This window comes from Somniosus microcephalus, chromosome 3 (assembly GCF_052327205.1).
Source record: "Somniosus microcephalus isolate GS21.2 chromosome 3, FLI_Smic_1.0, whole genome shotgun sequence".
In the NCBI taxonomy this organism is placed as follows: Eukaryota; Metazoa; Chordata; class Chondrichthyes; order Squaliformes; family Somniosidae; genus Somniosus; species Somniosus microcephalus.
Window position 1 is genome coordinate 173,000,197 of NC_140989.1, and position 13,175 is coordinate 173,013,371.

A 13,175-nucleotide genomic window follows, 5' to 3' on the forward strand; every position below is an offset into this window, starting at 1 on the left:
CCCTCCCCCTCGCTCTTTCCCCATACCTCAGCAAATTTTTCCACTTCAAGTATTTATCCAATTCTCTTTTGAAAGTTATTATTGAATCTGCTTCCACCACCCTTTCAGCCAGTGCATTCTGGATCATAACAATTCACTAATTTTTTTTCCTTCATGTCGCTTCTGGCTCTTTTGCCAATTACCTTAAATCTGTGTCCTCTAGTTACTGACCCTTCTGCCACTGGAAACAGTTTCTCTTTATTTACTCTTTCATCCCTTGTACCATTCTAGTAAATCCCTTCTGCACCCTCTCTAAAGCCTTGACATCTTTCCTAAAGTATGATGCCCAGAATTGAACACAATACTCCAGCTGGGGTCTAACCAGTGTTTTATAAAGGTTTAGCATAACTTCCTTGCTTTTGTACTCTGTGCCTCTATTTATAAAGCCAAGGATCCCATATGCCTTTTTAACAGACTTCTCAACTTGTCCTGCCACCTTCAAAGAGTTGTGTGCGTACACCCCCAGGTCTCTCTGTCCTTGCACCCCCTTTAAAACGGTACCATTTAGGTTATATTGCCTCTTCTCAATGAAATAACAGAGAGAGTTCATGACGGCAACATTCTCCGCGCAGCTTTTCAATGTTAAGTGCTGCACATGCGCAAAACTGAGAGTGGTCTGCGCAGCCTCTTAAAGGGGCCACGCACCCAAAAAAAATTAGGGGGAACATTGCGTGATGACCATCCATATTTTACCCTCGCCCTTTAAAATCTGTGTTTCTCTCTACTTCTCCTGGTTTTAAATGCTTAGTGAATGTTTTCTACAATCTTTCATCAATACCTCACATGGGGAAATTTTATGAGTATCACTCACAATATAGCTCTTTTCTAAAATGCTGTGTGTCATAAAGAAGTTGGGTCTTTTAGATTTTTTTTTTTTACTATGTTCTCTTTCAGGGCCTTTCTTCTTGCTTCTAGTAAAATCCCCGAGTTTAGGAGCACAATCCTCCGTACATCTGGCTGTAGCAGAAGAGCTGGAAGGAATATCTGGAAAATACTTTGATGTCATGAAACAAAAGGATCCTGCCCCACAGGCTTTGGATGATGAAACAGCCAAGCGTCTGTGGGAAATGAGTGCCAAATTAGTGGGATTAGAAATTGACAAAGCTGGGCCACAACTCCAAAATAATTCCACTGTTAATATGGACAATGTCAGAACAGTCAAATAACACAACATTAGTAACATCACCAAGGAAAATGTTGAGTGTTTAATCGTGCATTGAAAGGTAACATTTACTCATAATGTAAATCACTCTCTGGTATATTTTGAATTATTAGATTACTGCTTTTCATTACCTTATAAACGTTTGGCAATGCTGCACTGTGGAACATTTTGCTTACCTCATCTCCTTACCCTATCATCTGTGCATTTCTCCAACCATTGAGTAGATTATACTACTGTATTTACCACATTAAAAGAGTTACACAATTTCCTTTTAAGGAAAAAGCACAGCAGTCTGGTGGTGGAATGCAGATTTATACCCTAGTTTCCTACGATTTGAATTGCCGATCCTGGCAATGCTATTAGTGAGGCAGCGACTGCAATCCTGGTTGCTTCCCTATAGAGGGGGTGTAATTGAAGGATAAGTTATTTCGGGTTGCTTTTGGGCAGCTTTTAGTAGAGGATTGAGAGCAGGGCACAAGCATGCAGTCTTACTCTGTCAGAGAATGGTGCATATCACAAATATGGGAAAACTTGGTGGAAAGGAGAAAACTTTCCTTCAAACTAGTGTATAAACTGCCGTAATATTTTTAGCAGTGTTGAAGTGAGCTGCTGTCATTTTAGTGGAAGAACGGTTGCAGTTACTAGTTTTACCAACAGATGTCTCACTTAATTTTTTTAATGCATTTTTTATTGCTTAAATATTCACACAGTTTTGAAACAAAATATGACCTATCTGAAATGTTGAGTATTTCTGGAATCATGCCAATTGAGAATGCTGCAAATGAGTCATTTGAAAGATGGACAGGAGTCAATGCTATGTGGTTGTCTTGCTCCAAAATAATGTTTTCATACCTAATTACTCTTGCAACTGTTGGGGCAAGCTAGTCTTTTACTCCACTCGTAGTGCATCAGCAACAAACAAGCGCACAACATGTTTGTGTTTCATCTGAGAGCGGGCCTTAAATTCTGAGTTCAGATCTGTTTGCCTATGCAACAGTCAATCAACTTCAAAAATGAATCATTATGTGAAGCATTTGAGATGTTTCAATGACATGATAAAGCACTATCTAAATGGCTCTAAGAGCAAACATTGTGCCAACCATTCAATAGTAATTTGTGACTTTCCCTTTCATTTATTTGTTTACAAGACATACTAGGGGTAAAATTGAATGGCTATGCAGCCTATGGTTTGTAGTTAATCAGCAAAGGACCTTTTCTAAGTCCCCTATTCTCTTGATGGTCCTGGCTCTTGCTGTGATCCTATTACACAGACACTCGCACCCTTTGTGCACCCACCCAAGTGGCCATTCTGTGTGCGAATCCAGGTGGTGATTTGCTATTCTACGGTGGAGGCATTGTGTCTTCACCCACATTGACCTATGCATGTTTTCCAACAAGGATTACTGGATGAAGAGCAGAGCATCCTAGATAATGACTCCCTTTAACGATTCTGCAAGCATATGGGGAAATGTTTAAAATTCTGAGTTCTTCAGGTTTTTGGTATATGATGGTAGTAGCGTAATCTCTGTTGCCATCTATAGGATAATTGTTTAAATGCATGGTTGGCATTGGGCTGCAGCTCTACCACTCTCCAACAGATGGAGCAAGATTGCTTACTGTACCAGTGTTGTCAGATCATGACATTTTTGTCTTTTTTTAATCCTGTGTACTGATAATGGATGAAAAGATGAATAAAAGTTTAGAAGTAAATTGTAAGGCAGCCCAAGAGTCACATCAGCTTACAGCTGGTGCAAACCAACGCCATACGTTTACTGAGCTTTGCTTGCGTTCTGCTGGAGGGGGCACATATCCTACCATTTGTTTCAGGCACTTTTAAGTTCCGCCCCAGCTTTAAAGTCATAAAAACTTCCCAGAGGGTTAGTAAAACTCTGTGTCATACACTTTTTTAATTTTCTCATCATACATGAATAATATAAAGGAATTCCCACAAATATGTAAACATTGAGGCTACGTTATCTGAATTAAAAACAGAAAATGCTGGAAATACTCAGCCGGTCAGGCAGCATCTGTGGACAGAGAAACGGTCAACGTTTCAGGTCGATGACCTTTTGTCAGAACTGGAAAAAATTAGAGATGTAACAGATTTTAAGCAAGGGCAGGGAAAGGGGGAGGGGAGGAAAGAACAAAAACAAAGGTCTGTGATAGGCTGAAAGGCAAGAGTGATTAAATGACAAAAGGGAAAAGGAGATGGTAATGGGACAAGTAAAGAAACAAAAGATGAGTCTAGAGGAGGTGTAAATGTGAATGGCAGAATCCTCAACAGCTGCCATCCAAAAAAATAGGGGCAGAGGTTATGGTCTGAAATTGTCAAACTCGATGTTGAATCCTGAAGCCTGTAAAGTGCCATTGGGATAGTGGACGCATTGGCTGTCATCTTTCAAAATTCTATAGATTCTGGAATGGTTCCTGCAGATTGGAGGATAGCAAATGTAACCCCGCTATTTAAGAAAGGAGGGAGAGAGAAAACCAGGCACGACAGACCTGTTAGCCTCACATCAGTAGTTGGGAAAATGCTGGAATCTATTATGCAATAACTGGGCACTTAGAAACTAATAGTAAGATTGGGCAGAGTCAACATGGATTTATGAAAGGGAAATCCTGTTTGACAAACCTATTGGAGTTCTTTGAGGATGTAACTAGTGGAGTAGACAAAGGGGAGCTGGTAGATGTATATTAGGAATTTCAGAAGACCTTCGATAAGGTCCCACACAAGAGGTTGGTGAACAAAATTAGGGCACATGGAATTGGGGGAAATACACTAGCATGGATTGAGAATTGGTTAACAGACAGAAAACCAAGAGTAGGGATAAACGGGTCTTTTTCCGGATGGCAGGCCATGAGTAGTGGGGTACAGCAAGGATCGGTGCTTGGGCCCCAGCTATTCACAATCAAATCAATGATTTGGATGAGGGGACTAAATGTAACATTTCCAAATTTGCTGATGATACAAAGCTAGGTGGCAGTGTCCGATGTGAAGAGGCTTCAAGGGGATCTCGACAGGATAAAGAGTGGGAGAGCAATAGTGATCGGGGATTCTATCGTAAGGGGAACAGATAGACGTTTCTGTGGCCGCAGACGTGACTCCAGGATGGTATGTTGCCTCCCTGGTGGCAGGGGCAAGGATGTCATTGAACGGCTGCAGGGCATTCTGAAGGGGGAGGGTGAACAGTCAGAGGTCGTGGTTCACATTGAAGCCAACAACATGGGTAGAAAGAGGGATGAGGTCCTGCAACAAGAATTTAGGGAGCTAGGTAGCAGATTAAAAAGCAGGACCTCAAAGGTTGTAATCTCTGGATTACTCCCGGTGCCATGTGCTAGTGAGTATAGGAATAGGAGGATAGAGCAGATGAATGCGTGGCTAAAGAGTTGGTGCAGGAGGGAGGGCTTTAGTTTCCTGGATCACTGGGTCTGCTTCTGGGGAAGGTGGGACCTGTACAAGTCAAACGGGTTGCACCTGAACCGGAACGGGACCAACATCCTTGCGGGGAGGTTTGTTAGTACTGTTGTGTGGGGGGGGGGGGTTAAACTAACCTGGCAGGGGGATGGGATACGGAGTGGAGCTATAGTAGGTGATGCACAGCCAACTATAGAGGAAAAAACAAGGCAGCCTGGAAGGCAGAGCAAATATGTAATGGCACAAGGGACTATGGCAAGGCTGGATGGCATTTATTTTAATGCAAGGAGTCTTGCGAGTAAGGCAGATGAATTGAAGGTGTTGATGAACACATGGGAGTATGATATTGTTGCTATCACAGACATGGTTGAGGGAGGGGCAGGACTGGCAGCTCAATATTCCGGGGTATAGAATCTCCAGGCGAGACAGAGGGGGGTGTAAAAGAGGAGGGGGTGTTGCAATATTAATTAAGGAGTCAATTACTGCTGGAGGAAGGGATGATATCTTAGCAGGTTCCTCTAATGAGGCCATATGGGTAGAACTTAAAAACAAAAAGGGGGCAAGCACTTTGCTGGGAGTGTACTATAGGCCCCCAAACACTCAGGGGGAGATAGAGGAACAGATATGTAGGCAAATCTCAGAAGTGTAGAAATAATAGGGTAATAAGAGTAGGGGATTGCAACTTCCCCAATATTAACTGGGATTGTCAGTGTGAAAGGCTTAGAGGCTGTGGAATTCTTAGTGCATCCAGGAGAGCTTTTTGAGCCAGCATGTAGAAAGTCCTGTAAGAGAGGGGGTGGTACTGGACCTAATTCTAGGGAATGTAGCCAGGCAAGTGGTAGAAGTGTTAGGAGAGCATTTTGGTGACAGTGACCATAAATCGGTGAGATTTAAGGTAGTCATGGAAAAGGACAAAGATGGACTGGAAATAAAGGTTCTAAATTGGGGGAAGGCCGATTTTAATATGATAAGGCAGGATCTGGCCAAAGTGGACTGGGATCAGCTACTTGTAGGAAAATCCACATCAGAACAGTGGGAGTCTTTCAGAAAGGAAATAGAGAGAGTACAATGGTAACATGTTCCCGTAAAGGTCAAGGGAGGGACCACAAGCCCAGAAACCGTGGATGTCAAGGGATATACGAGAATGGATTAGGAAAAAAAGGGAGGCTTTTGGCAGATACAAAGGACTAAAAACAATGGAAGCCCTAGAGGAGTATAGAAAGTGCAGGGGGGTACTTAAAAAAAGAAATTAGGAGAGCGAAGAGGGGGCATGAAAAAACACTGGCGGGCAAAATAAAGGAAAATCTCAAGGTGTTTTATAAGTATATTAAGGGCAAGGGGGAAAGAGTAGGGTCCATTAGGGACCAAAGTGGCAATCTGTGTGAAGAGCCAGAAGATGTAGGTGAGGTTTTAAATGAATATTTTGCATCTGTGTTCACTATAGAGAAGGACAATGTAGTCATAGAAATCAGGCAGGGGGATTGTGATATACAGGAAACTTTGTGATATCCAGCACTGATGGGACCGGCGTGTTGCCGATCTATCAAAACTGCCGGACATACAAAGTTAATGTTGAAGCATATGGAGGTTTTCATCTCCGTATCTGACAACAAACACCATTGCTTAGCAACAGCTTCTAAAGAGTTGGCTGCAGCTGCAAGCATCTGTAGCTGAAGCTGTTGCTATAGCTACAGACCTTGCAGTGGTTGGGGAAAAAAAAGAACGAGATCTAAAAAAAACGTACAGAAAACGGCTCCTGATTTTTGCCGTTAGATCGAGTATTCCGGACATACAACCTCCGGATAAACCAAAGTTTCCTGTACTTGAACAAATTAGTATTGAGGGGGAGGAGGTACTAGCGGTTTCAGCAGGCTTAAAAGTAGATAAATCCCCAGGCCCAGACAAGATGTAAACCAAGCTGCTGTGTGAGGCAAGGGAGGAGATTGCAGGGGCTCTGACACAAATTTTCAGAACCTCTCTGGCCACAAGGGAGGCACCAGAAGACTGGAGAACAGCTAACATAGCACCATTATTCAAGAAGGGTAGTAGGGATAAACCAGGGAATTACAGGCCAGTGAGCTTAACATCAGTGGTAGGGAAATTATTGAAAAAAATCCTGAGGGACAGAATTAGTCTCCACTTGGAGAGGCAAGGATTAATCAAGGATAGTCAGCATAGCTTTGTCAGGGGGAGATCATGTCTGACCAATTTGAAAGAATGTTTCGAGGAGCTGACTAGGTGTGTGGATGAGGGTAGTGCAGTTGATGTGGTCCACATAGACTTCAGTAAGGGTTTTGACAAAGTCCCACATGGGAGACTGGTCAAGAAGGTAAGAGCCCATGGGATCCAGGGCAACTTGACACATTGGATCCAAAATTGGCTTAGTGGCAGGAGGCAGAGGGTGATGGTCGAAGGTTGTTTTTGTGACTGGAAGCCTGTGTCCAGTGGTGTACCGCAGGGATCGGTGCTGGGTCCTTTGTTGTTTGTAGTGTACATTAATGATTTAGATATGAATGTAGGAGGTATGATCAGTAAGTTCGCAGATGACGCGAAAATTGGTGGGGTGGTAAATAGCGAGGAGGGAAGCCTCCGGCTACAGGACGATATAGACGGGTTAGTCAGATGGGCAGAACAGTGGCAAATGGAATTTAACCTTGAAAAGTGTGAGGTGATGCATTTTGGGAGGACTAACAAGGCAAGGGAATACACAATGAATGGTAGGACCCTAGGAAGGACAGAGGATCAGAGGGACCTTGGTGTGCATGTACATAGATCCCTGAAGGCAGCAGGACAGGTAGATAAGGTGGTTAAAAAGGCATATGGGATACTTGCCTTCATTAGCCGAGGCATCTATCTATATATATATATATAGATCATGGTGTCTGTCTGTCCGGGGCATCACTCAAAAGTTATAGAGTGTAACTACACATATATGTTATATCAAAAGAAAGCTTATGATTAGGGGAGTCTCAGGCATATTTACTTTTTGGTCAGACAAAAATTGTTCGGACAGTATGCAAAAAACGTTAAAAAAACGGACAAAATCCGCTCATTAGCGGTTGACCAATCCTACCGCTCATTAGCGTTGAGTGACGTGATGGTTGACCAATCCTATGGGGGCACGGGGGGCGTTTCATGGTGTTTGTGGGCGGGGCCTAATCCTTCAAACTGCTGAGCGGAGGTGAGTGGCGGCCATTAAAGACCGGCCAGGCCTGAAGCTAAAAAAATGGTAATGGAGGTGAGGAAATTGTTGATTCATTAGTATTGATTCAGGAATTTCTCTCTCTCTCTCTCTCTCTCTCTCTCTCCTTCCTCTCTCTCTCCTTCCTCTCTCTCTCTCCTTCCTCTCTCTCTCTCTCCTTCCTCTCTCTCTCTCTCTCCTTCCTCTCTCTCTCTCTCCTTCCTCTCCCTCTCTCTCCTTCCCCTCTCTCTCTCTCTCTCCTTCCCCCCTCTCTCTCCTTCCCCCCTCTCTCTCTCTCCTTCCCCCTCTCTCTCTTCCCCCCTCTCTCTCCTCTTCCCCCCTCTCTCTCCTCTTCCCCCCTCTCTCTCCTCTTCCCCCCTCTCTCTCCTCTTCCCCCCTCTCTCTCCTCTTCCCCCCTCTCTCTCCTCTTCCCCCCTCTCTCTCCTCTTCCCCCCTCTCTCTCCTCTTCCCCCCTCTCTCTCCTCTTCCCCCCCTCTCTCTCCTTCCCCCTCTCTCTCCTTCCCCCTCTCTCTCCTTCCCCCCTCTCTCTCCTTCCCCCCTCTCTCTCCTTCCCCCCTCTCTCTCCTTCCCCCCTCTCTCTCCTTCCCCCCTCTCTCTCCTTCCCCCCTCTCTCTCCTTCCCCCCTCTCTCTCCTTCCCCCTCTCCTTCCCCCTCTCCTTCCCCCCTCTCTCTCCTTCCCCCCTCTCTCTCCTTCCCCCCTCTCTCTCCTTCCCCCCTCTCTCTCCTTCCCCCCTCTCTCTCCTTCCCCCTCTCTCTCCTTCCCCCTCTCTCTCCTTCCCCCTCTCTCTCCTTCCCCCTCTCTCTCCTTCCCCCTCTCTCTCCTTCCCCCTCTCTCTCCTTCCCCCTCTCTCTCCTTCCCCCCTCTCCTTCTCTCTCCTCTCTCTCTCTCTCTCTCTCTCTCTCCTTCCCCCTCTCCTTCTCTCTCTCTCTCTCTCTCTCCTTCTCTCCCTCCTCCTCTCTCTCTCTCCTCTCCTCTCTCTCTCCTCTCTCGCTCTCTCTCTCTCCTTCTCTCCTCTCTCCTCTCTCCTCTCTCTCTCTTCTCCTCGCTCGCTCTCTCGCGCTCTCTCTCTCTCCCTCTCCTTTTCTCTCCTCTTCTCTCCTCTTCTCTCCTCTTCTCTCCTCTTCTCTCCTCCTCTCTCCTCTTCTCTCCTCCTCTCTCCTCTTCTCTCTCTCTCCTTCTCTCTCTCTCCTTCTCTCTCTCTCTCTCTCCTTCTCTCTCTCTCCTTCTCTCTCTCTCCTTCTCTCTCTCTCCTTCTCTCTCTCTCCTTCTCTCTCTCTCCTTCTCTCTCTCTCCTTCTCTCTCTCTCCTTCTCCCTCTCTCCTTCTCCCTCTCTCTCTCTCCCTCTCTCCTTCTCTCTCCCTCTCGCCTCTCTCCCTCTCTCCTTCTCTCTCCCTCTCTCTCTTCTTCCCCCTCTCTCTCCTTCCCCCACATGGACAGACTCATTGATATATATAGATAAAAATTATTTCTACTTTTTTCATAACAACATGCCCTCAAAAAACCCTTGGCACCGCCGGGCACTCCAGCTAGTAGAATATAAGAGCAGGGAGGTTATGATGGAGCTGTACAAAATGCTAGTTAGGCCACAGCTGGAATACTTTGTGCAGTTCTGGTCACCACACTTTAGGAAGGATGTGATTGCATTGGAGAGGGTGCAGAGGAGATTCACCAGGATGTTACCTGGGCTGCAGTGCTTCAGCTATGAAGAGAGACTGGACAGACTGGGGTTGTTTTCCTTAGAGCAGAGAAGGCTGAGGGGGGACCTGATTGAGGTGTACAAAATGATGAGGGGCATAGATAGAGTAGATAGAAAGGAACTTTTCCCCTTAGTAGAAGGGTCAATAACCAGGGGGCATAGTTTCAAGGTAAGGGGCAGGAGGTTTAGAGGGGATTTGAGGAAAATCTTTTTCACCCTGAGGGTGGTTGGAATCTGGAACTCACTGCCTGAAAGGGTGGTAGAGGCAGGAACCCTCACACCATTCAAGAAGCATTTAGATGAGCACTTGAAATGCCATTGCATACAAGGCTATGGACCAAGTGCTGGAAAATGGGATTAGAATAGACAGGGCTTGAGGGCTGGCGAGGACACGATGGGCAGAAGGGCCTCTTTCTGTGCTGCATAACTCTGAGTGAGTTGGCGAGAACATGGCAGATGGAATATAATGTGAAGTTATCCACTTTGGTAGAAAAAACAGAAAGGCAGAGTATTTCCTAAATGGTGAAAGATTGGGGAATGCAGATGTTCAAAGGGACCTGGGTGTCTTTGTACATGAGTCACTGAAAGTGAATGTGCAGGTGCAACAAGCCATTAGGAAGGCAAATGGTGTATGCTGACCGTCATTACAAAAGGATTTGAGTACAGGAGTAAAGAAGTCTTACTCCAATTATATAGGGCCGTGGTGAGACCACACCTGGAGTATTGTGTACAATTTTGATCTCCTTTTCCTAAGGAAGGATATATTTGCCATAGAGGGAGTGCAACGAAGGTTCATGAGATTGATTCCTGGGATGGCGGGACTGTTGTATGAGAAGAGATTGAGTAAACTAGGCCTGTATTCTCTTGAATTCAGAAGAATGAGAGGGGAGCTCATTGAAGCATACAAAATTATTACAGGGCTTGATAGGGTGGATGCTGGGAGAATGTTTCCCTTGGCTGGGGAGTCCAGAACCAGGGGCCGCAGCCTCAGGATAAAGGGTAGGCCATTCAGGACTGAGATGAGAAGAAATTTCTTCACACAGAGGGTGGTGAATGTTTGGAATTCTCTACCCCAGAGGGCTGTGGAGGCTCAGTCATTGGGTATGTTCAAAACAGAAGTCGATAGATGTCTGACTATTAAGGGCATCAAGGGATATGGCGATAGGGCCGGTGAATGGAGTTGAGGCAGAAGATCAGCCATGATCTCATTGAATGGCGAAGCTGGCTCGAAGGGCCAAATGGCCTACTCCTGCTCCTATTTCTTATGTTCTTATGTTCTAATCGAAAGATGAGGTGCTGTTTCTCGAGCTTACGTTGAGCTTTATTGGAACAGTGTAAGAGTCCGAGGACGGAGCGGTCAAAATGGGAGTGGAGCAGAGAATTAAAGTGACAGGCGACCGGAAGCTCGGGGTAACGCTTACGGACTGAATGGAGGTGTTCCACAAAGCGGTCACCCAATCTGCGTTTGGTTTCCCCAGTGTAGAGGAGACCGCATTGTGAGCAGTGAATACAGTATACTAAACGGCAAGAAGTACAAGTAAGTCGCTGTTTTACTTCGAAGGAGTGTTCGGGGCCCTGGAAAGTGGAAAGGGAAGAGGTAAAAGGGCAGATGTTGCATCACCTGCGCTTGCAAGGGAAGTTGCCGTGGGAAGGGGAGGGGGTGTTGGGGGTGATTGAGGAATGGACCAGGGTGTCGCAGAGGAGCGGGCCTTTCGGAATGCTGAAGCAGGGGAAGGGAGAGGAAGATATGTTTGGTGGTGGGATCACGCTGGAGATGGCGGAGGATGTGGAAGCTAGTGGGTTGAAAGGTGAGGACAAGGGGAACCCTATCATGGTTCTGGGAGGGAGAGGAAGGGGTGAGAGCAGAAGTGCAGGAAATGGAACGGACACGGTCGAGGGGAATCCTCGGCTGAGGAAAAAGGAAGACATAACGGAAACACTAGTATGGAAGGTGGCATCGTCAGAGCAGTTGCGATGGAGAGGGAGAAACTGGGAGAATGGAATAGAGTCCTTACAGGAAGCGGGGTGGGAGGATGTGGGTTTATAGTGGATATTTGTCGATAGCCTATCCCTAGAAATGGAGACAGAGAAGTCGAGGAAGGGAAAGGAAGAGTCGGAGATGGACCATGTGAAGGTGAGGGAAGAGTGGAAATTGGAAGCAAAGTGAATGAAATTTTCTAGTTCAGGGCGAGAGCAGGAAACTGCACCGATACAGTCATCAATGAAAAAGATGTGAGTGAGGGGACCGGAGTATGACTGGAACAAAGGATGTTCCACTTATCCCACAAAAAGGCACGCATAGCTAGGACCCATGCGGGTTCCCATAGCAACACCTTTAATTTGGAGGAAGTGAGTGGAGTCAAAGGAGAAGTTGTTCAATGTGAGAACAAGTTCAGCCAGGTGAAGGAGGGTGGTGGTGGATGGGGACTGGTTGGGCCTCTGTTCAAGAAAGAAGCGGAGTGCCCTGAGGCCCTCCTGGTGGGGGATGGAAGTGTATAGGGATTGGAAGTCCTTAGTGAAAAGGAGACAGTTAGGGCCAGGAAACTGGAAACTGTTAAAGTGGCAGAGGGTGTCGGAAGAGTCGCAGATGTAGGTGGGAAGAGACCAGATAGGGGAGAAAAAATAGAGTCGAGATGGGAAGAAATCAGTTCCGTAGGGCAAGAACAGGCTGAAACGATGGGTCTACTAGGGTAGTCTGTTAACTGAATATTGAGTATGATATCCAAAAATAGAATTTAAACCAAAGCCTCATTCCACAATACAACACAATGAAGGGGAGAAAATGGTGGGGAAAAATGACCTTAGTTTAGAGAAGTAACTAAGGCTTATTAACCATCTCAATTGATCTTATTTCATAGAATCATTGAATAATACAGCACAGAAGGAAGCCATTTGGCCCATTGTGCCTGTGCCAACTCTTTGAAAGAGCGATCCAGTTAGTTCCTCTCCACTGCTCTTTCCCCATATCCCTGCAATTTTTTCTCTTCAAATATTTATCCAATTTCCTTTTCAAAGCTACTCTTAGACTGGTGGAAACAGATTCATCAGGCAATGGATTCCAAATCCTAACACGCGTTGCGTAAAATAGTTTTCCTCATGTCACCTCTGGTTCTTTTGCCAATCACCTTAAGTCTGTGCCCTCTGGTTATTGACCCTTTAGCCATTGGAAACAGTTTCTCTTTATTTACTCTATCTGAACCCTTCATGATTTGAAACACCTCTATCAAATCTCCTCTTGGCCTTTTCTGCTCTAAGGAGAACAACCCCAGCTTCTCCAGTCTAGCCACGTAACTGTAATCCCTCATCCCTGGAACCATTCTAGCAAATCTCTTCTGTACCCTCTCCAAAGCCTTCACGTCCTTCCTAAAGTGTGGTGCCCAGAATTGGACACAATGCTCCAGCTGGGGCTGAACTAGTGTTTTATAAAGGCTTAGCATAACTTCCTGGCTTTTGTACTCTATGTCTCTATTTATAAAGCCCAGGATCCCGTATGGTTTATTAACTGCTTTGTTAACCTGTCCTGCCACCTTCAAAGATTTGTGCACAAACACCCCCAGGTCTCTTTCTTCTTGCACCCCCTTTAAAATTGTACCATTTAGCAGGTATTGTCTCTCCTCATTTTTCCTACCAAAATGTATCACCTCACACTTTTCTGCATTG

At 45.7% G+C, this 13,175-nt stretch overlaps 1 protein-coding gene across 3 annotated transcripts in view; it reads left to right on the forward strand.

Moving 5' to 3' along the window:
• LOC147121566 (retinol dehydrogenase 13-like) overlaps positions 1–13,175 on the forward strand; it is a 202,727-nt gene that overhangs the window by 56,068 nt on the left and 133,484 nt on the right. For 2 of the 3 annotated variants that reach the window (XM_085981924.1, XM_085981925.1), the window contains one exon: positions 934–1,491. The exons of the other annotated variant lie outside the window; for it this stretch is intronic. In XM_085981924.1, the coding sequence (XP_085838050.1) occupies positions 934–1,205 (272 nt within the window). In that variant the 3' untranslated portion in view covers positions 1,206–1,491. Of the gene's footprint in view, positions 1–933; positions 1,492–13,175 lie in introns of those variants that run through there. 3 annotated transcript variants of the gene reach the window in all.